This window comes from Salvelinus alpinus, chromosome 11 (genome assembly GCF_045679555.1).
Source record: "Salvelinus alpinus chromosome 11, SLU_Salpinus.1, whole genome shotgun sequence".
NCBI lineage: Eukaryota > Metazoa > Chordata > Actinopteri > Salmoniformes > Salmonidae > Salvelinus > Salvelinus alpinus.
Window position 1 is genome coordinate 41,660,256 of NC_092096.1, and position 24,801 is coordinate 41,685,056.

Genomic DNA, 24,801 nt, shown 5'->3' on the forward strand with positions numbered 1-24,801 from the left:
GTAGAAACATCTCAAGGATGATCAATGGAAACAGGATGCACCTGAGCTCAATTTCGAGTCTCATAGCAAAGGGTCTGAATACTTAAGTAAATAAGGTATTTCTGTTTTTTATGTTTAATAAATTAACAAAAATGTCTAAAAACCTTATTTTGCTTTGTCATTATGGGGTATTGTGTCTAGATTGATGAAGATATTTTTCCCCCATACATTTTAGAACAAGGCTGTAATGTCACAAAATGTGGAAAAAGTCAAGGGGTCTGAATACTTTCCGAATCCACTGTATACTGTATCTAGAAATGTCTATACTGTATCTATACACACATGAGCATGCACACACACACAAACACGCACAAAAGCACATACTGTAGCTCACTCCAAAGGAAGAGAGTGAAATTGAAAGTCTGCGCTCTACACCACAGAACCTCCTAGCCCCCCCAAAAACAGTCCTGCTAGCCCCCCAAAAATAAGCACCATGCCTGGCCTTTCCAGGCACAGTTCGTCTTAAACCAGCTTACCCTGAAATGTTACTCCCCCAGTGCACCCCCTGACAATATCCAGCTGCTGCACTCTCTCCCTCTCCAACCTACCCCCCTGCACCCCCACCGATCCCCACTCACCCCCCATGAAATTGAACCCAGTCCCCCTCTCCCCTCCTCACCCACCTGTAACTCCTACAGCTGGAGGACTACTACTACCCTACTGGCACCTCCTTTCACCTCCTTTACTTGAGCATGGGGGAGGTTGGAGGTATGGGGGGGTCCGTCATGGTTTGCTGCTTGTTATTGCCGTGCCATTATTGCTCTGCACAGCTTGGGTTGCAATATATCCTACGTGGCTGCATGTTGAGGGAGTATGATATTGAGCCTTGGGGAGACAGAAAATGAGTGGTAGTAGTACTCTTATATTTTCGATTAATCGACGGTAGCAGCAGGCATGTCACTACTGGAATCTACAGCCTGCCTCCCTTCTTTCCCTGCAGCCAAAGTCTGATGATGTGGTATCACTATCAGAACCACACAAGAGCCAGCAAAGGCAGTGAAGGTCCTAATTTATAGGATAATCTTGAGAATTTCCTGAAAATAGTGTGCATTTTAAAATAACATTTTAATATTATGGGGTGTCCTGCATTTCTGACAACCATCAAATGAAACCCCATGTGCTTCTGATACTAGCATGTGGGACATACTGTATGGTCTCCATGAGCGTATAAATGTATACTTTCTGTAGTATCTGTGAGCCTTGGTTAATTCTGTCAGAAGGGCATATGAAACCCCCTACACGTGTGAACTGAGGTCCTCCTCCCTGTGGTTCTCCGCTTCCTCTTACTATAGACTTCCTGTAGAAATGAAACTGTGAACTGTGTCCTCTGCAGTGCCTCCTACGATACATGTGCACATTTACCATCTTGGGGCATACAGTGGGGCAAAAAAGTATTTAGTCAGCCACCAATTGTGCAAGTTCTCCCACTTAAAAAGATGAGAGAGGCCTGTAATTTTTATCATAGGTACACTTCAACTATGACAGACCAAATGAGAAAAGAAAATCCAGAAAATCACATTGTAGGATTTTTTATGAATTTATTTGCAAATTATGGTGGAAAATAAGTATTTGGTCACCTACAAACAAGCAAGATTTCTGGCTCTCACAGACATGTAACTTCTTCTTTAAGAGGCTCCTCTGTCCTCCACTCGTTACCTGTATTAATGGCACCTGTTTGAACTTGTTATCAGTATAAAAGACACCTGTCCACAACCTCAAACAGTCACACTCCAAACTCCACTATGGCCAAGACCAAAGAGCTGTCAAAGGACACCAGAAACAGAATTGTAGACCTGCACCAGGCTGGGAAAACTGAATCTGCAATAGGTAAGCAGCTTGGTTTGAAGAAATCAACTGTGGGAGCAATTATTAGGAAATGGAAGACATACAAGACCACTGATAATCTCCCTCGATCTGGGGCTCCACGCAAGATCTCACCCCGTGGGGTCAAAATGATCACAAGAACGGTGAGCAAAAATCCCAGAACCACACGGGGGGACCTAGTGAATGACCTGCAGAGAGCTGGGACCAAAGTAACAAAGCCTACCATCAGTAACACACTACGCCGCCAGGGACTCAAATCCTGCAGTGCCAGACGTGTCCCCCTGCTTAAGCCAGTACATGTCCAGGCCCGTCTGAAGTTTGCTAGAGAGCATTTGGATGATCCAGAAGAAGATTGGGAGAATGTCATATGGTCAGATGAAACCGAAATATAACTTTTTGGTAAAAACTCAACTCGTCGTGTTTGGAGGACAAAGAATGCTGAGTTGCATCCAAAGAACACCATACCTACTGTGAAGCATGGGGGTGGAAACATCATGCTTTGGGGCTGTTTTTCTGCAAAGGGACCAGGACGACTGATCCGTGTAAAGGAAAGAATGAATGGGGCCATGTATCGTGAGATTTTGAGTGAAAACCTCCTTCCATCAGCAAGGGCATTGAAGATGAAACGTGGCTGGGTCTTTCAGCATGACAATGATCCCAAACACACCGCCCGGGCAACGAAGGAGTGGCTTCGTAAGAAGCATTTCAAGGTCCTGGAGTGGCCTAGCCAGTCTCCAGATCTCAACCCCATAGAAAATCTTTGGAGGGAGTTGAAAGTCCGTGTTGCCCAGCAACAGCCCCAAAACATCACTGCTCTAGAGGAGATCTGCATGGAGGAATGGGCCAAAATACCAGCAACAGTGTGTGAAAACCTTGTGAAGACTTACAGAAAACGTTTGACCTCTGTCATTGCCAACAAAGGGTATATAACAAAGTATTGAGATAAACTTTTGTTATTGACCAAATACTTATTTTCCACCATAATTTGCAAATAAATTCATTAAAAATCCTACAATGTGATTTTCTGGATTTTTTTTTCTCATTTTGTCTGTCATAGTTGAAGTGTACCTATGATGAAAATTACAGGCCTCTCTCATCTTTTTAAGTGGGAGAACTTGCACAATTGGTGGCTGACTAAATACTTTTTTGCCCCACTGTATAAGCCTGCAAGTATTTCATTTCAGAGCTTCCTCACACCCAGAAGCTCATTGACAAGATTTCTCCATTTTTTTTCCTTTAAGGAAATTGTTCCACATCCTGAGTTTGACAAATAGTATTCAGTGTGGGATATTATTGTAATGATAGCGAAAAAGTTACTGATTTCTGTAGTGTTTTTACAACACCAATACATATTTATATGATTATTCTGAAACATTTTACATGTCAAACCAATGATAGCTATTTTTAGATTATATGATTATGATCCAACACAATACATAATAGGGCCTACTCAACCATATAATACAATGTACTTTGTGCCAGTTAGGGTATTGGCTGTTGTGCTAAGTGTGTGTTTCTAAAGGGCCTGTACTCTGTAGACAACATGGGTCAATGTGCTAATAGACAAATGTGCTGTCCTTAGCAATACTGTGTTGTGAACAGAAGAATCAACAAACATTAAGGTTAAATTATATTGTAGACAGACAGGAGGATTAAAGACTGGCCTGGAGAACAATAGATAGACAGTAAATAAGGACAGGGTCAAGGGAAAACAATGGAGGGACACATTTCCCACAAACACTGAGGAGCTTCATTGTCTGCTGATGATAATCCAAACATTACAATGTAATCAAACTGCTATGCACCAGGGTTGGGCTCAATTCAAATTGAATTTGAATTCAAAGTGATAAAACTTTTGACATGAATAGCTTCACCTTTTCAGTTAGTTAAGAAGCCATTAAAAATAGATGCCCCTTTTTCAATTATTTAATTTTCATTTCAGTTTCCTGAATTGACTGCCTTTAATTCTAATTGAGCCCAACCCTGCCATGCACAAAGACTGATTTGTTCTTAAGGGTACCAGCTGAATTCAGAGAGTCGTGGACACTGTCATGGGCATGTTCTCAAGAGTGGGAACAGTCAGTGAGTGAGTCAACCCATTACTCTGTCATTAGACAATCGTCACCATGACTGAGTTGGAATCAAATGGAGACGCCCAGTTATTCCCTTCTGGAAGAATCCTGCCTAACCCTTATTCGATAATGTGCAACTAACAAAATGCACTCTAAACAAAAACTATATCACAAAAACATCCTTGCCAGCTCTACAGATCATACTTGTCTGTGTTTTAAACTCATCTCTGGGGGGTGGGGGGGGGGGTGGAGAGATAGGTGAAGAGGGGAGAAGGCCTGGTCGGCCAGCTATGTGTTATGATAATACTACCACCAGAAAAGTCGGCATCAAAGCTCCAGAACGTATAGTAGGCCTACGTTAAGTTAAGCAGAGTACAATGCAGTGCAATCAACTTCAGAGTCAAATGTTTAAAAGTGACCTCTAGTTGCCAATTCAGTGGGAACGTGATGCTGTATGTCTTTACATCAGCTGATGTATAAATAGCAATAGCCGTTGGTCTGGAAACCTGGAACAACCTCATCTCAGACTGAGGAGTGGTGTTGGGTGTTGGCCCCTGAACAAACAGTCCCTATGATGTCACCCCACAGCCATGCAAGTATGACAGAACCTATGTAATAACTGAAAGAGGAGAAAGGACCTATGAGGAAGGGGATACACTGGTATGTAATAAAGATACAAGGAAGGAGATATTACTTTAATAGTGATACCATATAACCTACCATTTAAAAGTTTGGGGTCGCTTAGACTGTTCCTTGAAAAGCACATTTTTTGTCCATTAAAATAACATCAGATTGATCAGAAATACAGTGTAGATGTTGTTGATGTTGTAAATGACTATTGTAGCTGGAAACGGCAGATTTTTTATGGAATATCTACATAGGCGTACAGAGGCCCATTATCAGCAACCACCACTCTTGCGTTCCAATGGCACGTTGTGTTAGCTAATCCAAGTTTATCATATTAAAAGGCAAATTGATCATTAGAAAACTCTTGAACAGATGAAAACAGTTGTCCTGATTAAAGAAGCAATAAAACAGGCCTTCTATAGACAAGTTGAGTATCTGGAGCATCAGCATTTGTGGGTTCAATTACAGGCTCAAGATGTCCAGAAACAAATAACTTTTTCTGAAACTCGTCAGTCTATTCTTGATCTGAGACACGAAGGCTATTCCATGCGAGAAATTGCCAAGAAACTGAAGATCTCGTACAACGCTGTGTACTACTCCCTTCACAGAACAGTGCAAACTGTCTCTAACCAGAATAGAAAGAGGAGTGGGAGGCCCCGGTGCGCAACTGAGCAAGTGGACAAGTACATTAGAGTGTCTAGTTTGAAAAACAGACACCTCACTCAGTCATTCACTGGAAATGTTTAACAATTTTGTATAGCCTAAGCAAACATCTCTTATTGACATAATGTATCTCTATGTGAGAGTGTAAGACCAGGAGACTAAACACATAAATTAAAGGTATAACAAGACATAAATCATCAATAATAACATGACACTTTGGCTGCAGTTTACACAGGCAGCCCAAATCTGATATTTTTCCATAATTTTTTTTCACTCATTGGTCTTTTGACCAATCAAATCACCTCTGAAAAAGAGCTGATGTGATTGGTCTTTTTACCAATCACTTCAGCTCTTTTCACATCAGCTCTTTTTCAGAGGTGATTTGATTGGTCAAAAGACCGGTTGGTGAAAAATAGATTAGAATTGTCTGCCTGTGTAAACGCAGCCTACTATAATAGTGTATTAATAAAGCTTTTCACATGTTTTAATTCATTTTCATGGAATTTTTGTTTATTTACACTAACATTGTAATTAATGTTAGTTAGAATAAGTAATTCATGTTAATTCAGACTAATACTAACAGATAGCGCAATAGATTAAAATAGACTAACTTGACTAACATAATAGACCAACATGGACCTTGCATTATAAGAACGTTTTGATGTTCGGTTGTAAGATTCGAACTGCGCGCAAAGATTTGTTGCACTGTGCCAGAGTTCTCCTCTCTAGGTAAAATATCTTGGACTCATTTACCCAGCTCTTTTGAATGTGACACATTCTTATGTTGGCATTGCGTCACGTTCTGCCTTGGCTCCGTTCCAAGACCACAAGTCACGTTGAATTTCAACGTGAGCTAGTCAACCCTCTACTCCATTTTGTATTTTTTTCTCCCGCAGTTTAGCCTACGTTTCATTTAGGTACAGTCATCTCCCGCTCAAAAAGTTCTCAATGGGACTGACTAGGCACACAATGTTTTTTTGTTGCTTTGTGCCATTTTCAAAACGAACATCAAAACGTTCTTATAATGCAAACGAGGTAGGAAATATATTGAAAAACTCATAGAAAATGTGTTGGTTGATTAAAAAAAAAGTAGTCTATACCAAGATGATTTTTATTGCATGACAGATTTTACATTAGCCTACAGTCTTGAAAAAAGTGTTCCATAACGGTTCGTTGGCTGGACCCATAGGATAACCCTTTTGGGTTCCGGGTAGAAAGAACCCTTTTGGGTTCCATGTAGAACCCTTTCCACAGAGGGTTCTACCTGGAACCCGAAAGGGTTATTCAAAGGGTTCTCATATGGGGACCATAGAAGAACCCTTTTCGGGTTTAGATAGCACCTTTTTTTTCAAAGAGTGTATTTAATTAAGAATGCAATGCCAGAATGCGCACTTATACCAACTCTTTGTGTCATTGGATGAAATTGATTGAATCACTGATTTATATAAAGGTGTTTTCCTTGGGCATTGTCCAGCTCAATGGTCCAGCTCCAAAAACCCGATTGTTATGATGATTATGACGTGATTAAGTCTTCAGCGGTGATTATCACGTGATTAAATCTTCTGTGGCGGTAGGACGTCCCATTGCCTTCTAGGAACAAACAAGTCACATAAGGGGACAAGAGAGCGCAATAACTGGGTGATATTAGTGTGATATTAGTTTATCGTGGACAGTGAAGAGCATCAGTCTATACTTCGGTGAGGCGCGTCAATTTTGACCCACAACGTCAGGAATTCGCAACATTATTTCAGATTTGAGTGCATCATTGGACACTGATGGTAAGATAAGTCACATTGGCAACATTTGAGAAGTTTTGCATTATTCTTATTCAGACTTTGCAGAGTAAAAACATAGGCAAATCTGTGCTGTTCGGGTTTTTATTGTCAATGTGTATTTTTTTCTGTTGCATCTCATTGACCAACATCTCATGTAGTATGCGAATGTAACTGCGTCATCTGTGATTTATACTTCTTCTGTGTTATGTTCAAAATAAGGCTACTTTGAATCTATTTTAACATCTGGCAATGATATCGAGTGCTGTAATCTTAAATTGTGGTAGAGTTTCAACGTTTTTCTCCTCTTATCGCCTATTTGGAGAAGTTGGGCACAATTATGATCGGAGATTGAGAATGTTTGTGTGGGTCTGGGGATTCCAGAGAGTTGTAAATGATCTAGGTACCGCGCCCACTTTTTCGTCGCAAACAACTTTCACTCCAAGGAGTTGAGCTGTTGCTGTTGAGGGAATGGCAGTTTATATTCGTTTAGAATAATGTTTTTATTTTCATGAAAATATGTTATTGGAATGAAGACTTATTTTAATCAAAGGATTTTACGTAACTTTTTTTCTTCTTCGTGGAACAGGCTAAGAATTTTATCAAACTGCGTCATGAACGCAATGTAGAGAATAGGCATCTTTGGCATAGTAGGCCTAACCTATATCCTACTAGTCCTACTGTATAATATATTCAATATCTATAGCTAGAGAGCAACGAATATAATGTAAAAACTCCCAGTTTAAGTCTGTACATTTGTTTTAAAACAGTTGACAGGCCATTGCGCAATGCTCAATTGAGTCGACCTCCACCTCATCAATTCCCTGGCTCTCGCCCCTGTTCTCCTTAAGATTCTTACACTCAAAAAAATGCTGGGTTAAAAACAACCCAAGTTGTGTTATTTGGTAACCCAGCACTAGGTAAATATTGAACAGAACACATGCTGAATTCTTTGTTTTTCATTTAGGGATTTTTCTTAACGTTAAAGATCCCAATTTCATTTAAACATGTTAACGTTCACACTCCTAATAACGATACAACAGAACAGATGAACCGGAATGACATTTACTCTCACGGGTCACCAAGTGTCTGAAATCTAGGTCCCTACTAAAGCTATGCTTCCAGTCTTCTGATCTAACCCGCTCGGTCTTAACTCGGCATCAATAACCCAGCATCAATAACCCAGCATCAACAACCCAACCTTGATATTTTTAAAGAAAACAACTGCAACCCAGCAGTTGAGTCATCCAAGCAACCCAGCAGTTGAGTCATCCAAGCAACCCAGCAGTTGCCACCAAGCAACCCAGCAGTTGAGTCATTCAAGCAACCCAGCAGTTGAGTCATCCAAGCAACCCAGCAGTTGAGTCATTCAAGCAACCCAGCAGTTGAGTCATCCAAGCAACCCAGCATAGTGTATGCATCTCTCAAAGTACAACATCCTAAAAAATCTTATTTTACCCGTTTGATTCATACATTTATTATACATTTTTTTGTATGCGTTTTATTTTCAATTTGGCTGTTTCTTTGCGTTTTCTTCATAGATGAACGTCTGAAAAGGTTGTCCATCTGATGCATAAAACCTCATGTTCACAATGTGGAATAATGGTTTCTGTTACACAAGCGTGTTTCTTTGTATGAGGGGGCTGGCATTTTAATGCAGACGTAGTTGCATCCCAGACGCTGTAAAGTTTGCTCAATCCCACCGAGTAACGATTTTTTAGATAAGCAAAGGCGCAGAAATGATTCACTGCCTGTGGCACACCTTTTTTAGTGTGCTTCCTTCCCATTCACTGATGCTGATAGTGGGTAACTGACTGATACACTCTGGCGGGTAAAACTGTATTTCAAGGAGGCAAAATAATAAGAAAAAAAGATCTAGATGTTTCTAACTTTGATAAGAAAGGCCAGGGAAGGGAAGTTCTCATTATAGACTAGGGATAGACTCAGCAAGGCAAATCTGACCAACCTAACAGGTATTTATTTAAACAATTCAGACTGTTACATGTGATCTATTGGATATGAATGAATATTTTCTAGACTTTGGAAGTTGTAATGTAGGCCTATGCTGTATAATGGTTTACTTGCTATAGATTTTTTTATTGAATTGCTGTGGGGAATTATGTGATTTTGAACCTATTAATAAAAAATAAAAAAGCTGATCAGGGCCTGCATTCACAAAGAGTCTCAGAGTATGAGTGCTGATCTAGGACCTGTCCATATAATCATATTCATTATGATCTAAAAGGCAAAACTGATCCTAGATCAGCACTCCTACTCTTGAGAAGTCTAGGTTTCCTTGGTGTGTAGAATGTTTCCGTGTCACAAAAAATAAGAACGTGTTCATTTAAAACACTAGTATTGGACAGTTGTAACTCGTAAATGACAAAAACGTGTAACATTCCTGAAGTTCCGAATGTATCCCTGTAATTACATGGGGTGACTAGAAGAGCACATAAAACATTCTCACATGAGGTGAAACATTCTCCATACGTTTCCCGAGCCGCACCATGTGACCTTTCCTCCTGACCTCTCACCTCTGGCAGCCAGAGCAGAGACCAGAGCAGGTGGAGCAGGTTCAGTTTTTACATACTTCAGGTGTTCTTCTATTCTGATTCTATGGATGTTGGAGATTTATTTGGTGTGTGAGTAATTAACCATATGCTAAGAGACCAAGTGGGTTAGGTGGGGCAAGGGTACTCAACTCTTAGCCTACAAGGTCCGGAGCCTGCTGGTTTTCTGTTCTACCTGATAATTAATTGCACACACCTGGTGTCCCAGGTCTATATCAATCCCTGATTAGAGGGGGAAAATGCAGTGGAACTGGCTTTAAGGTCCAGAGTTGAGTTTGAGGGAGGTAGGGCATGTGTGTTTGATCACATAAAATTCAACGATGCCCCGAAAGGGCAAACGCTGAACAGAACAGGTGTTCTGTGTGTTTAGTGTGTGTTGGTATGAGTGTGTGTGTGTGTCTAAACCTAGGCCACACCAGTAGTGACCTGGGCCACACCTCATAGAAAAACAGAGACCTCACCTTTAACCCTCTCCCTTTCTCTCAGGGACATTGAGATGGCATCATCATTATCATCTGATGGGGCCATGCTGGTCTGTGGGAGTATGGAGGCGCTGAAGCGGAGGGCCCAGGGCCCGGTGAGGAGGAACCTGTTTGGGCCTGTGGACCACGAGCAGCTGCAACAGGACTTCCAGAGGCACCTGTGTATGAGCGTGGAGTCGGCCAACAAGCGCTGGGACTTTGACTTCAACACCGGCCGGCCGGCCACCAACGGCGCCCGCGTGGAGTGGGAGGAGATGAAGTGCCAGGATGTGCCGGCGTTCTACCACAGCTGTGTGGTAAAGAAGCCGGTGATTGGCATCGCCGGGCGGAGGGCAGAGAGCGAGAATGTCAAGCTGGCGCCGGCATCGTATCCAGGGTCGTCCAGCTATGGAGAGGAGTACCTGGAGGTGACCACCAGGGAGAGCTATAGGATCCAGAGGCCGGAGAACATGGTGGCCAGCCAGAAGGCAGGAGCAGTCAAACGGAGACAAGCCGCCATAACAGGTCAGTGTCAATGAACGGGAGAGGTGCTGCACTTTTCCCCCTATTTTTTTCCTTCTATTGGGCTTGGTACAAAAACCATACGAAAAAAGGCAATAGAGAGTTAGTCCAAAGGTTAACTTGACTATCATTATAATGATAATAAATTAATAATAAATACATTTGTATATTTTTTATTATTATTATTACACCCACAAGCCATGAGGTCTTCATTTAAAGAGAGATAATAGAAGTTTATAGGTTGTTTTGAACTTCATATGAACCTGTTATTAACCTGTTAATAACCCTTGAGTGACAGCAGTGAATACCTCAGTGTGCTTGCAAAAGCACTGTATTTCAGGCCTTACAACAACACTGTGTTACCTATGCCATTTTCCCAAACAGTTTCCCAGTTACAAAGCCTGTTGTGTGTGTCCCATATTCCACCCTCTCCTCTATATCTAGTGCACTACTTTTAACCCTATGGGCCCTGGTCAAAATTAGTGCACTATACAGGGAACAGGGTGCCATTTGGGAGGCAAATATTATTTCCCTTACATTACTGGGACTGGGAACTAACACCTGTTCTCTCTCTCTGCTGGTCATCCACAGAATTCTTTGTTGTGAAGAAGAGGAGGGCCATGCACCACAAACGGTCCTCCCTGCAGTAGACGCATCCCAAGAAAGAGCACCATTCAGTGGGCATGCTTCGTTTGGAAATCAACTCATTAAGATGCATTTATAATCTCTGCAGCTTTCTGTAGCGACTCTGACTGTCAAAAAGCTCATAGCTATACAAAATGTCTTAAAAACTCCTGACAAACTCTGTTGATTTCCTCGCAAGGAAGCTAACTAACGTCCTCTCAGAGTGAAACATCTCTGAGTGGAAATGATGGATATGTTTGTATATATATTTATATAGCTGTATTTCATCTATATTTCCTAAGCTTGTATGATTGTCTTAAGCTTTAGATTATACTGTGAAATAGTTCAAATACACTCATCAGGAAAAAACCTAAACGGCTCTGTTGTAAGAGACTTCTTCCAACAGTAACCTTGGTATAGTATTTCTTAACCTCTAACCACCTCAGCCCACTCTCTAACAGCCTCTCTCTGAGTTTTGATAAGAGGAGTTCACCTACTCCTGACCTCACTCCACGTGTCGTCTTCAGTTTCACCACGGCTGTAAAAGTATCAGCCACTCGAGTAAGAGGCCCCGGGGTCACCTCAGGTCAAATTGGCAACGTGACCATGATTAGCCTAGGGTACAAAGGTCAACGGTGAAGTTCCAGCACTTAGGCTATCAGGCGATGGCTGCATCGGTTGGGACTTTTATGATAATGATACATCTTATTGAGTAATAATGCTTCTCAATATATGTATTTTATTACGGTAATTGTTTTATTCTTAACAAGATACTAAAGCGTCATATCAGCTTTTTGGTTTGAGTAGTATTACAGAGTGATATAAGGTGTCAGTAGGCAACAAGATTAAATTAGCTTAAATTCATTCTCAAACATTGTTATTATGGCAGACATACACTTCCTCGTTGGCACCACCGTCTCTGTAAAATTCATCAAAAACTTCAGTACAAAACTGAATAAAATTGTCAAATGTTTTTATTTAGCCCCCTTTATCTTTCCATTATCTATTTAGCCTGCTTAATTTTGCCCCATTTATCTTATTAAGGTATTAAAACATATTCTTGGAAACTGTTTGGTAACAAAACTGAATATGCCTTGTATGTTGGCTTTTGTTGGCTAAATCCTTTTTACAATATATCCCTTTCTACTCTTGTCTTTGTATAAAGACAGCCTCTAGGTTTTGAACGCGACTCTTTTCTGTATGAAGGTAATGTAGCGGTGACATTATTTGGAGTTGAAGTTATATTGGTGTTGTAGTTCACAAAAGTACATTGATCCTTAATGCATACAGAACATTCCAAGTTCTGTCAGTAAATTATTATTTTTATGAGGAGCTGAGCTGTAACACATTTCCATTGCTGTGCTAAATACTAGACTGTTGTGACACCTGAGGCAGTTGACCAAAAAAATGAAAACATATATGATTTGTGAGACATCTGTAAGCGTTGGCTTGAGTCAAGGGACATAGCCATAGAAATCCACATGCCTTACGCATCTCCAAATACATCTCAGATATACCTGTGATTAACATACAGTATCACAGATTTATCCATTGGCATTACATTCCAAACTTTATACCATTCATTCTCCATAGCCAGAGTCACATCGCAATACTGTAAATAATAGTGGCAAAAATAGCAATCCTACAGGGAGTGCCTTTCCCTAAATGTGTCATGTTTGAACAAATAGCCATAATCTGGATTACCTACCTCATTGAACGATTGACATAAAAAGTGAAAATAATAGAAAAAAGATATACAAAATAAAAATGGTCAAATAATTACAAGCTATTTGTTGGAAACTACAGGAGATACTTTTGTATTACTGTTCATAGCTGGTTCAGTGGGAAAGCGGGTTCAGACCATAGGCTTTAGTTACACATCAGGTAAAATAGTCAGTGTGTCAGCGTGATAGGCCCATTCCAGCTCAAAGCAGGACTTCGGAAACTCAAGTCCTCTGGGAGTCCTGAGCTTTGTTATCTCTAGCTCTCTGGCTTGCTTTGCTTTGACTGGTTTCCCAGAACTAGACAGAATGGAGGATAGGGGGCAGGGACTTTATTAATAGACAGCAACAGAATGATGTCCGAGACCCTGAATCAGTGGTTCTATAGCCAGACAAGTGGCCTGTGTTCTAGAGGGCTTTTGTCTGGATCCAAAGAGGTCCTTATAACACCGCCCTCTTGACTTGCCAACGTAGAGAGACATGTCAACAGAACGTCTTGATTTCCGTTTACACACTTCACCTCACAAATGGAATCGATTATCCATTTTTATTTAATAATATTTTATGGTGTTTTTGTTGTTTTGTGTGTGTGGTTGGACTGGAGTCTATATGTGCATTCAGGTATATATGCGCCTGTCTTTCAACGTGTTCAAAACAAATCTTTAAAAGTCTGTTAACTTATTTTTAACTATATATTTTGTTTTTGTAGGGAAATAATTCTAAATACCCTTTCGGTAAAACGAATTGCTTATGTGTATTGTTGAACTGTCTTTGCACTAAAACATTACTGACAAGATAATTCTATATTTCTGATTTTATAGAGCTACTCTCATGGAAGGGGAAGTGTTTATAAAAAACAAAACCTTCACTGCTGAACTGGGACACAGACTATGGGCTATCATAGTTTGGGTCGGACACAAAATGATAAATAGATAGTAGGTGCTTTCTTGGTATTACAACAGTGTTAAAACAAGGTAATACTCAGCCGTAATATTACTGACTGTACTGGTTTCCCAGAATTCCCTTGGCAAGCGAACTGTGATAAGTTAATGATCATAGATCTGTACACAGCTACTGGGCTGCTCAATCCTGCATCCTCCCTGGCCCATAGTATGTCCCACAGTGGCAAAATAAACTTTGATCTAAATCTAATTAACCTGTCTATCGCAGGTATATCAGAACATAGTATTGCATGCCTTATATGCATCAATGGATAATATCCTCATATGTTTTTGATAAGATAATGGTTAATGTATGCAAAGTATATTACAATGTAATTACATGGGAACAGACTATTAGCTTTGATTTGGTTTGGTAATAGTTTGAAAATAAAATGACACATTTCAAAATTGTGAACGTTTTTGTGGAGGATTCAATGACCGGTTTTTGGTGCACTGTTGACTTTGATGTTAATTTGTTACAGTATGTTTCAGATTATTAAAGATGTAAATAAATGATATAAATATACCAAAAAGTATTGTTTGTTTAGACTCGTCTTCATTCATAATTTACTACCTCCTTGTACATTAATATGATCTTCAGTGTCAACACCTGGAAAATCTAGTAGGCCTACTAATTCTACATATATTAAGTCTACTAATTATATTAAACCTAATTATATTAGGGGTGACAGGTAGCCTAGTGGTTAAAGCGTTGGGCCAGTAACGATTGCTTGATCGAATCCCCGAGCTGACGAGGTAAAAATCTGTCGTTCTGCCCCTGAACAAGGCAATTAACTCGCTGTTCCTAGGCCGTAATTGTAAATAATAGTTTGTTCTTAACTGACTTGCCTAGTTAAATAAAAAATTAGGCCTACTAATACGACACATATTTTGATGGTATTATTTTTGCCTTAAAGGGTCCTCCTGGTGGTTCTGAAGTGACGTAACACGTCTGTAACAGGATTGAGCAGGCTGAGCAGAATGTATCCACTCCTGCCTTACAGGGTGTCTATCCCATTAGTAATTTACCGCGAAAGTCCTTCTGAACAGATCCTCTTAATTTGTGTCCATTTTATATGTGAAAATAAATCATCCTGCCAAATATGACAATTAATTCAATGTTTCTAAATGCTGGTTTCATTGCTTTATGAGATTTCTACAAATAAGTCAGTTGTGTGAATACAGTTTAGGTCATTGAAGTTCAAATTCATTGAGATGGTTTCCCAAAATATATCGTAAATTCCCTAGTGAAGAATAAAATATAGGAGTCAACAGTTTTGAAAAAGTCAATTTCATTTTCTTGAAAAAAAAGAACATCACATAGGCTCATTAAAATATGAATTTAAAGTGCACATATGGAGAACAAAAATTAACATACATCACAGATTAAGACATTCGATAATGATACAATTAAATACACAATCCATTTCATTAAGTTTAGCAGGTCCTGGACCAGCTGAAATGCACTTGTGACCTTGGTTAAAACCACTACAGTAATTTAGCAACTGATCCCAGTCCAACCAGGAGAACTACTTGTACCGTTTTAATTTATGTACCTACAGTAAATAAAATCAGTATACTTTTAACTCATTTTGATAAGACCATTTTTTTTTACATTGATGTAATCTTACTGTTCTTTAAATAAATAAAATCTTTAAAACTTTAAAAAGCTGCTTAAAAACTTTTTCGGCAAACGTACTTTTTTACACTGACCACGTTTAAATGCACACCAATATTCCGTTATTATTCGGGGTACTCAAGTGGGTTGACACACGTAAACATCATATCCCGTTTACAATAACCCGAAAAAGTTTTGCTGATGCTTCGTATTAGACCGTGTAGCCTACCCGCTAATTTCACCCTTAATTTAGACACTTTCTGTTTATAATTACTGACAATTGGTAGGCCATTTGTTTGCCAACTATTATTAGATACATGCAGCTTCTCTTCTGTCATAACTTGTTGTCCCAGAAGACCAAATAAAGTAGTGCTCACCAGAATAATGTCTTACATCGATAGAATGAATGCAGTAGTAATCTAGCTAAAACCGGTAAAGTTGTCTGTTTCGTTTAGCGACCGGGGAGAACCGTGGAAAGATTCCAAAAACAATGGAACGATTGGTCTGTGCAAAATGTCCAAAAGTCATCAGTTTGACCGGTTTTAATTAAATTAAAAGCTGAGAAAACGATTAAATAGATTTATGATAAGACTGTCTGCTTGCATAACAGCATCAAAGATAACACATTACACACTAATTTTCTTAAGAGATGCTGAAAGAAATACTATTTCTCCACTCACTTCCCGAGACAAAATTAACATTTGTTGCCTAATTTTACTGCAAAAAAATGCATAATTCTGCAGGAGTTAATATTATGCTACATGTGAGAGGTTATAGGCCATATTTCAGTTACTATTTAACCCATATGAATGATCTACTATCCAGAATACTGTGTGCATGTAAACGTGGTCACTGACTACTGTATGTGCTACAGGCAATGACTGAAGATCCACCAAGTGGATGTGTGACTGAGATTCTAAGAGTGAGTGACGGACTTCAGTGAGTGTGTGTTTTGCGTGTCTTTGAAATCTGATCTCCACTAAGCAAATGAGCAGATCCAATCATTCTATACAAGTAATCATTATACTCTCCAGTAAACAGGTAAAGGAATTTGAATCATTGACAGCTGCTTGGAACTTCCTATCTCGGACCACAAACATTGAGAGGGCCCTGCCCCCACTCGTAAAAGGCGCTGAAGTAATATCTTTAAAAAAACGTATTTCAGACCAAATATATACATAGATTGGACACACACATTCATAGACATGTTATACATACAACTACAGTAGTGATCAGTGGACATAGTCTGATTGACTGACAGCTAGTAGAAGGAGTAGGAAACAACATGGCCGCCGTGAGGAAGGCTTCACAGCTGGTGTGTCCGTGCCTGTCTGTCCCTCCACATGGCCCGAATCTCAGTCACGATCAGCGGCAAGATGAAGACTATGCTGCCCCCCGTCTGTGAGGCAATCACGACAGGACCAAATATGTCACAAACAGGGACAACACAGTACCTTATGTAAGATGCTCCTGAGGAGAATTAGTGACCAATTAACGGAATAGATGAACATTGTCTCACATTATGGATTAGACACATGATCTTACCATGACTATGAAAAAGTAGAACACACACATCCAGCCCAGTTTGCTCTCGATCAGCGATACCAAGTACTGAAAGACAAGGTAAAATACTCAACATTAAATCACTGGAAAGCACATATTTATGTGTGTATGTATGTGTGTTTGTGTGTACTTTCTTGGTCTCTAGTGTGTGTTACCTGTCCCGCTGCAGCTCCAATACTCCCAGTCCCGTCCACTATGCCGGTGACGGTAGCCAGAGCCTCCTGACTGCCCCTGAGGGCCTCCTGTCGCCCCAGGTCTGCAGAGATGGCTGAGCTGATCATGTTGGACGGCCCTCCTATGAAGAAACCCGTGGTGGCCAGGAGAGCTGCATTCACCACCTGGTCCGGAGGGGAGTCTGAGGGGGGACAACACAGGGTTAATTCACATGTTTTTTGTGGATTATGTATGAGACAGGGAGGGATATGGTTCTAATTTTCTTTTCCCCCCCATCAAGGGCTCCCCTTGGTGGTCTAGAATTGACATAACACAATAATGAACAATTTCCATTTCTTCTCTCTGACCTAAAAAAAAATTAAAAAAAATGGGAATACTATTTCTTAAATAAATGGGATCACATTAAAATTGAATGTTGGCATGAATAATATAGTGAGATCTTTTGGGCTAGAAAAAGGAGGAAGGCGGATGAAAAAAGGAGTACTCACGACTGTACCCCACCAGGGCTCCCATAGCCAGCAGCAGACTGACGGCTAACACTGGAGCTCTCTTCCCCATGCAGTCTGAGATCAGGCCCTGGATCGTACCACCTGTGAGAGAGAGATCCAGAGAGCAGAAGATGAATACACAATTTCCGGTCCCGTCTTAAGGGCTCTACACAGTCCACGCAAACGGAGCAGACGGAGGTCCGTTTGCGTCGCGTTCCAAAAATTCAGTCGCACAAATGTACGTGGAACTACGTAGAGAGCGACGCAAACGGACCTCCGTCGGCTTGCGTAGACCACGTAGACCCTTTTAGACAGCATAGATAAATGACTCTGCATAGCTAGCTACGATGTTAACACATCTAAACCGCAGTCAACAACACCAATGCCAATGTCATTCATATTAACCAGTCAATACAGCTAGTGTTAACTAGGCCTGGGCCGGAACACTCACCGATGATGCCTCCCACGTCGTACCACACAGAGAGCCTGTCGGCCTGGGCCTCCTTCCAGCCAAAGTTCCTGCTCAGGTAGAAGGGCAACCAGAAGAAGAAGGAGTAGTTGACCAGCTTCAGGCAAGCGTACGCCAGGGAATACTGGGGAGAGAGGATGACAGTCACCAGAGTCATCACAGAAAGCCAGAACTAAAATCTTCATATCGTCAGATGCTCCATAATACAATACTTGCTTTATTGGGCCATTTGCACAGGCAAGGTCCTGGGAGGAGAGGTTGAGAGAAAGAGACTAACGCAACTAGTGGCGTCTTCACCCCCCCTAAACAAAACTGTCAGCTAAAGAATAGAGACAGAATGGAAACGCTTGAACAGGGAGGGGCAGATAGCAGAGAGGCAGGGAGGATGATAAGATGATAGAGATATAGAAATAGAAAGGGATATAGACGGGGAGGGGTGAATTAAAGAGGGAGATAGCAGGGTGAGTGCGAGAGAGTGAGTGGGTGACAGCCAGCCAGAGTTAGAGGGATCACGAGAAAGAGACAGAGAGAGAAAGAGGGAGACATTCGAGACACACAGAGAGCTCTAGTAATATCCCACTCACAGGCAGCACCCCGGGCAGGCAGAAGGCCTGGCAGAATCCGATGGCTTTGGGTGTTTCCCGCGGATCCTCATCCCCCTGCTGGATGGTGTAATACCCTCCGTCACACACCTCCTCCGATCCCTCCTCTTCCCCCTCCTCTTCCTCATCCTCTTCATCACTCATCAGAGGCCTGTGGCTGTCTGCATCTCTCTCCACTGGACTCAGACCTGTCTCTGACTCCAAACACAGACCTGATGGGACAGAGAAATGACACTCTTCATCAAAAGAGTCACACAGTACATTGTAGCTATATGAGCTTTATATCATATTCCACATACAGTATTACAACTTCCTCACAAAAAAGAAATAATATAAAAAAAAATATATGTTTTACTTCCTCACGGGACAATAAAGATTCATGTCAACAGAATTGACACAAACAATTAGATGACCTTTGAAGTTGCTTAAATGTTTCTTCTATTCTACCGAGCCATTTACTTTATGTTCGTATTCTTATCTTTTTATTATTTCTTATTCTTGTTGCATTATCGAGAAGGAACCTGCAAGTAAGCATTTCATTGGACGGTGTATACCATGCGGATCCTGTACACGTGACTAATAGAACTCGAAACTTGAAGTGAAAGAGTACAGTACGATACAATGATAGGGCGACAATACCAGATCAATGAGGGAAACTGGGCATGCGTGGACCTAATACTCACCCACTTCTTTAGGAGAGGTGAGCAGACCAAAGAACACCACCACCCCACCGGCAAACTGCAGCACTGAAGTGACCAGGAAGGCATACTGCAGAAACACAGCATAACACCGAGGTGCCTTGTATCGTGAATTGTGCTGTTCATACTCTGTGCTTTCATGTTTTCTTCCCTGGGATCACAGATGGACTATATAGCTAACTATGTAGCAAGGGGTTGAGAGAAAGACAATACCGCATAAATTCACTTTTCTCTACAATGTAGTGACCTTTTCTTCTCGACTTACTGACTAGACCATACTAGGTATTGTCTATGCAACATGTCCCTTTAATATCTAGACCTTATAAAAAGGTGAATCCCAGAGCAGATCTGTAATATGAATATCTGTGTGCATCTGCACTCACCTCATATCCGTACTTGAGAACACTGGATGCCAGGAAAGCTCCCAGAATGTTCCCAACAGAGGCACAGGCACTCCACAGGCCAAACACAAAACCTCGCCTGGAGGGAGGAGGAGACATACAGCAGTTACAACGCTCTAAAGAACATGCACAATACATACAACATACTCAACACAATACTCAATTAGAACCTTCTCTTCTAGAATACAATAGAACCAAGAAGAAATCAGTACATCACTTCCTGTCCATATGATTTCAATCACTTTCTGACCGCACCCCTTCGATGTAAAATAAGATCTTAGATTATTTAAAATAGGGTCTAAGCTCCAACATTAAAATGAGTCAAGTCTGAGTTCACGTGTTTTTAGATAATTGGCGTTAATGCTTAAAAAAATGTATTTTTTATTAAAAATGTTTAAAAAATAAATCATAGACTAGATTGACAAGCCCGTCTGTAAACTTTTAAATTATATCAAACTCAACTCAAACGTTTCTATCAGAGATAAAGACATGGACGTCTCATGGTAGGGTGGGGTATTGTTACAGGTTTTGTTTTTTCCATTTATGTTTTGAGGTTGGACTTTAGCACGTATAGCTTGTTAGCACGTAGGGCGCACCGATTGGTGTCACCTCGTTAGTCAGTATGTGTTACACCTGTGCTAATTTCCATCACGTTAGGGGAAAGTGTTTTACCTGTCCTGGCCCAGGTGCTATTTAAGAGTGGCTGGCCCAGTGCCTCAGTTGTCTTGATAGATGTGGAGGGTTAACACCTTTAGTTGGCGCTTCCTATTTTGATCTCTAGACAAACAATCCCTTATCTGATTTTGTTTTGCTTCCTGTCTTTTAAGTTTGGTGTGGGTTTTTCTTTTGATTGCCTCTTGGGCAAATTTAGTTGGTGTCTTTTAGGTTCCAGTTGTTGTTGCTAGTCAACTTTCAGTGGACACGCCCGTGTCTTTCAGAACCTCTCCTGAAACCCCACCTGTTTCATCTTGGTTGTTGGTCAGTGACTCTGTTAGTTCCCCCTTCTGTTTGCGTGACATTTTCGGTTTTCTTGCTGGGGAACGTAACAGTATGCAAAATGGGTCAACTTTGAACACCTATCTTCTGAATGTTTTGGCATTCAGGTCTAAAATGTTACTTTCTGACCAATTTCACCATGGGCAAACCTGTATGAAAGGTTTCTGGCAAATCAAAAGGGGTGTAGTCAGAAAGTGATTGAAATCATATGGAACGACCCCACAGTTAAAGCAATCCCCTAAGGCTACTGTTTGTAAAGACAACTTCTGATAGTTGACAATCAGGGAGCCTTACTCAATCTGTGTGAGTGATCGGCATTGATCAGTAGTGATCAATGCAGATCATTTTGACAATATTGCAATATTATTTTCCCGCTGGTTTTCTGTACCTGCACCTAAACTCCAGTATTTTTCCTTCATAGCTTGTTCTCCATCTTATTTTTAGGGAGCCCATTTGTTTTCAGCACTTTTATTTCCCTGACTGACCAAAACGAGTTTTCTCATGGCTCTCTCTCTGACATATGGTGAGCAATATGTTTGGAACATCGAATCGCAATAAAATCACAACATCGAATCACAATACATATAGAATTGTGGGAATCGCAACAAATATCGTATCGTTATAATATCGTATCGTAAGGTCCCTGGCAATTCCCAGCCCTAATGATCAGTGATGGAGTATACTAGTGTCATGGCAGAGAGAGGGATAAGATACTCACCCCGACTTGCCGAACCAGTTCCCCATGACTGCCACCACACAGGGCCAGACAGCAGACTGCAGTAGGCCGTTCAGCACCCAAAGGCCACAGTACAGGTAGATGTTATAGAACTGCAGCCACTCAGTCAGGGTACCAAACACAAACTCCTGGGAAGTGAAGGAGGGAAAAACAGAAGGTTATATTGGATTACGTCATCAATAGACCAGAATGAAATGTAATGGGATCAAAATGCAGAATCTGCAGTATACACGACTATTGTAGTAACTACGTTTTAACTAAGTACCTATTGTAAAAATCTGATGTAACAACCGTGTAGATGTATATAAAATATAAAAAGCAATGCCCCACTTACCACTATGGCTGAACCACACAGACCAAAGCAGAGGACATACCGGAGGTTCATGCGGTCTCCGATCACTCCACTCATATATAGGCCCTGCATGAATATTGAACAACACACGCATGTTTACTCTGTCCTCCTGCTTTAACTAGGCAAGTAAGTAAAGAACAAATTCTTATTTTACAATGACGGCCTACCCCGGCCAAACCCTCCACTGCAGCTCAGTACTCAACCTGTTAACAACTACTATATACCCTCAAGATTATAACCCGTAATAAGAACTCTAGGCTATACGTCACTTCCTCATGACAGGGCCTGGAAAGCACAGCCACAAAATCTTTAGCACAGCTGAGTGGGGTCAGGGTTCAGAGTGGGGAGGTCAGAATAGGGAATGTGAGAAGACTGCATCAGTGTGCTTTGCTTGTTTCCATGTTGATAATGAAAGATAATATTCACGAATGAACACCACAGTCAACTTTCAGTGTGGGGCAGGAGAGAGAAGTAAATCTGATCTGACTGATTAGGTCACATTGACTCACCGTTGCTAGACTACCAGTACACCCCCCCCCCCCCCATGACCACAGCTGCCCCTGACACTCACCACGGCGTAGGAAAACAGGAAGATGGTGTCGAGGACACCCAGGAACAGAGTGGCTTCATCGGAGTCTGCAAACAGGTTATTCTCCTCCCATGTCTGGAGGAAGATTCCGAATAGACAATCAAAAATACATACAGTAACACAATAAATAAACGTTATATCATATCAAACAAAAACTTTGTCAGAGCATCTGAATAAAGGGATTTATTTAACCATTTGACCATTAGTATTAGCTGTACTTCATGGTCTGTTTGAGCACTCATCAGTAGCTCCGCACGTGATAACACTTCCTCATTCACTACACAAAAAGTAAATATTGAGGACTGCATCTAAAGATATCACTAAACAAATCCAATAGTGCAAACTAAGGCAAAATAGCAGACATCCAGGAATTAAGTCATAATCCAGGAATTAAGTCATTATAGGCCATCATTTAGGGGAGGCGAAAAGGGGGGATAATTCAAGGAAGTGAATCCGCATCCTCCTGAGTACGTACCTCTCCGGGTGAGAAGGCAGGAGAGCTGGCATTCTGCACAGAGGGAGTCCACTGGGCTGAGATGCTCACTTTCACATTACTGAAGGTCTTCCTTGAGGCGTGCAGGAGGACATAGCTGGAGAGAGAGGGAGGGGAGACTTAATAAAGCCCTGTTACATTCTTAGCAGAACAAGGGACCAGAAACATCCAGGGCCTTCCAATGCTGTGTTTGGCTGTTTAAAGCAGCTGGTGTGTAGGTCAGTACTCAACCCGTTTACAACTACTATATAACCTGTAATAAGAACTCTAGGCTATACTTCACTTCCTGATGACAGGGCCTGGAAAGCACAGCCACAAAATCTTTGGCACAGCTGAGTGGGGTCAACGGTCAGGGTTCAGAGTAGGGAGGTCAGGAAAGGTAATGTGAGAAACACAGGGACAGATTCAATATTAATCGGATTCTTACTGCTCAACTGTCTGATACGTTCACGTTCTCCTACTCTGATAACAACCAGTGTAATTACAGTGTAATTACAGTGGAGACCTGTATAAGACTGTGAGTACTGTAGCTCCGGTCCAGGCATTAGCACGTGTTGGGGCCTCTGGCTTAGAACTGTATTTACTTAAGGAGGATGTAGGCCTATACGAGCACAAGTGAGCCTGCATATCAAATGTGTATGTATGCTCTGGTTTAAGTGCTTGTGTTGAGAGCATTTAGGGCAAAGAGAGCTGGAATGAGAACTCTGAACATTCAGAGGGTCTTAGACCAGATCCCTACAAGGCTGGTGGGAGTTCAGGAGTTGAGTTTACCTAAAGAAGGTGAGGAGGAAGGCGACCAGGTGATGGTGGGTGTACTGCGCCAGGAAGCCACAGCACGGGGACGACATCACAGGGGTCACCAGGAGGGATAGGAGGGGGTGGAGGCCTTCAAGGGAACAGCAGTAGGAGGCAGGAGTGGGAGGGGGTTCAGCAAGGGAACAGCACCACACTAGCTTATCCAGCAGTACAGCCTAGATCACAGGACAGCAGGAAACACAACTCTAAGTCAGAAACACAGCTTTGCCTGAAAAGAGAGAACTGGGATTTAAAGTCCTATGAGACCAAGTGGATATTTTTTTACCATAGTAAACGTAGGTAAAAGGTATAGGATATAAAGCCACAAACAGGTGACCAAAGGTCTTGGTTAGCCTCTTCCAAAGAATAAAACCACAAAGCTTGTTACCATGAACCTACTTCTCATCATGGGACCTTAATGTTAGTTATACAGCCAACAAACCTTGGAATCTGGTCTGAACCCTTTATCTGGTGTAAACACCCTCTGAAGCACACTCTGCCAATAAAGGCAGCAACATACAAAAGAATATTGAGATTTCCTTGCCTACTTTTTCCATGTACTGATTCTAGATAGGAAGAATATAGCTATTGGTTTGCAATAAATAGCCATGGTAGCTGTCTTCTGTCTGCCTCTGTTGCTGGCCAGCAGTGCAGCACTTAATTCAAGTGACTCACTCTGGTGATAGGTAATGCATATGGAATACACTAGCTTGATACTTCTCTTTCACTAAATATACATTTGGCATTGGATAACACTATATGGAAAAGCAAATATGTAATCAAGATTGAAGTCAAACGGATAAGGACTTACCTTTTTAATTCACCTAAACAGCGACGCTAGCTTGAGATCATCTGTTTACAGTCCAGTCTGCTATTGTACAATGTATCAAACGGTTTCTTTTTGTTTTCTTCTGCTCTGGTTTCACGTTTCCTACTGCCACCAACAGGGCTGGAGTGTACCGGAAGTGAAAGCATGCAACACAGATCCACA

General features: G+C 41.2%; 2 protein-coding genes across 4 annotated transcripts; one reads left to right on the forward strand and one right to left on the reverse strand.

Annotated features, from left to right (window-relative positions):
- Positions 1-6,137: 6,137 nt before the first annotated feature.
- Positions 6,138-14,372, forward strand: LOC139534191 (cyclin-dependent kinase inhibitor 1C-like). Of its 2 annotated transcripts, none has more exons than XM_071333075.1 (3): positions 6,138-6,260; positions 10,054-10,553; positions 11,142-14,372. In XM_071333075.1, the coding sequence occupies exons 1-3, from the start codon at positions 6,250-6,252 to the stop codon at positions 11,198-11,200; spliced, it is 570 nt and encodes a 189-aa protein (XP_071189176.1). In that variant the 5' UTR covers positions 6,138-6,249; the 3' UTR covers positions 11,201-14,372. The 2 variants fall into 2 exon arrangements, with proteins under 2 accessions (XP_071189176.1, XP_071189177.1); XM_071333076.1 differs by lacking the exon at positions 6,138-6,260 and adding an exon at positions 6,654-7,003.
- A 734-nt stretch (positions 14,373-15,106) lies between these two features.
- LOC139534189 (sugar phosphate exchanger 3-like) lies at positions 15,107-24,759 on the reverse strand. 2 transcript variants are annotated; one of them, XM_071333071.1, is made up of 14 exons: positions 24,622-24,759; positions 23,787-23,986; positions 22,998-23,112; positions 22,505-22,597; positions 21,916-21,999; positions 21,564-21,709; positions 19,832-19,928; positions 19,434-19,518; positions 18,733-18,962; positions 18,131-18,272; positions 17,680-17,781; positions 17,173-17,372; positions 17,000-17,065; positions 15,107-16,853 (listed from the first exon to the last, which is right to left on the reverse strand). In XM_071333071.1, the coding sequence occupies exons 2-14, from the start codon at positions 23,861-23,863 to the stop codon at positions 16,761-16,763; spliced, it is 1,530 nt and encodes a 509-aa protein (XP_071189172.1). In that variant the 5' UTR covers positions 23,864-23,986; positions 24,622-24,759; the 3' UTR covers positions 15,107-16,760. The 2 variants fall into 2 exon arrangements, with proteins under 2 accessions (XP_071189172.1, XP_071189173.1); XM_071333072.1 differs by having other exon boundaries at positions 23,787-23,901; positions 24,622-24,755.
- Between the last annotated feature and the right edge of the window lie 42 nt (positions 24,760-24,801).

Excerpts from the sequence above, each read along its gene's own strand:
- LOC139534191 (XM_071333075.1), top strand. Across the intron at positions 10,554-11,141 it reads GAGACAAGCCGCCATAACAG|AATTCTTTGTTGTGAAGAAG; the intron begins GTCAGTGTCAAT and ends GGTCATCCACAG.
- LOC139534189 (XM_071333071.1), bottom strand. The coding sequence starts at position 23,863 with ATGTCGTCCCCGTGCTGTGGCTTCCTGGCGCAGTACACCCACCATCAC. Across the intron at positions 18,273-18,732 it reads GCCTGCCCGGGGTGCTGCCT|TATTCCCTGGCGTACGCTTG; the intron begins GTGAGTGGGATA and ends CTCTCTCCCCAG. Across the intron at positions 16,854-16,999 it reads TCTACTTTTTCATAGTCATG|ACGGGGGGCAGCATAGTCTT; the intron begins GTAAGATCATGT and ends ATTGCCTCACAG.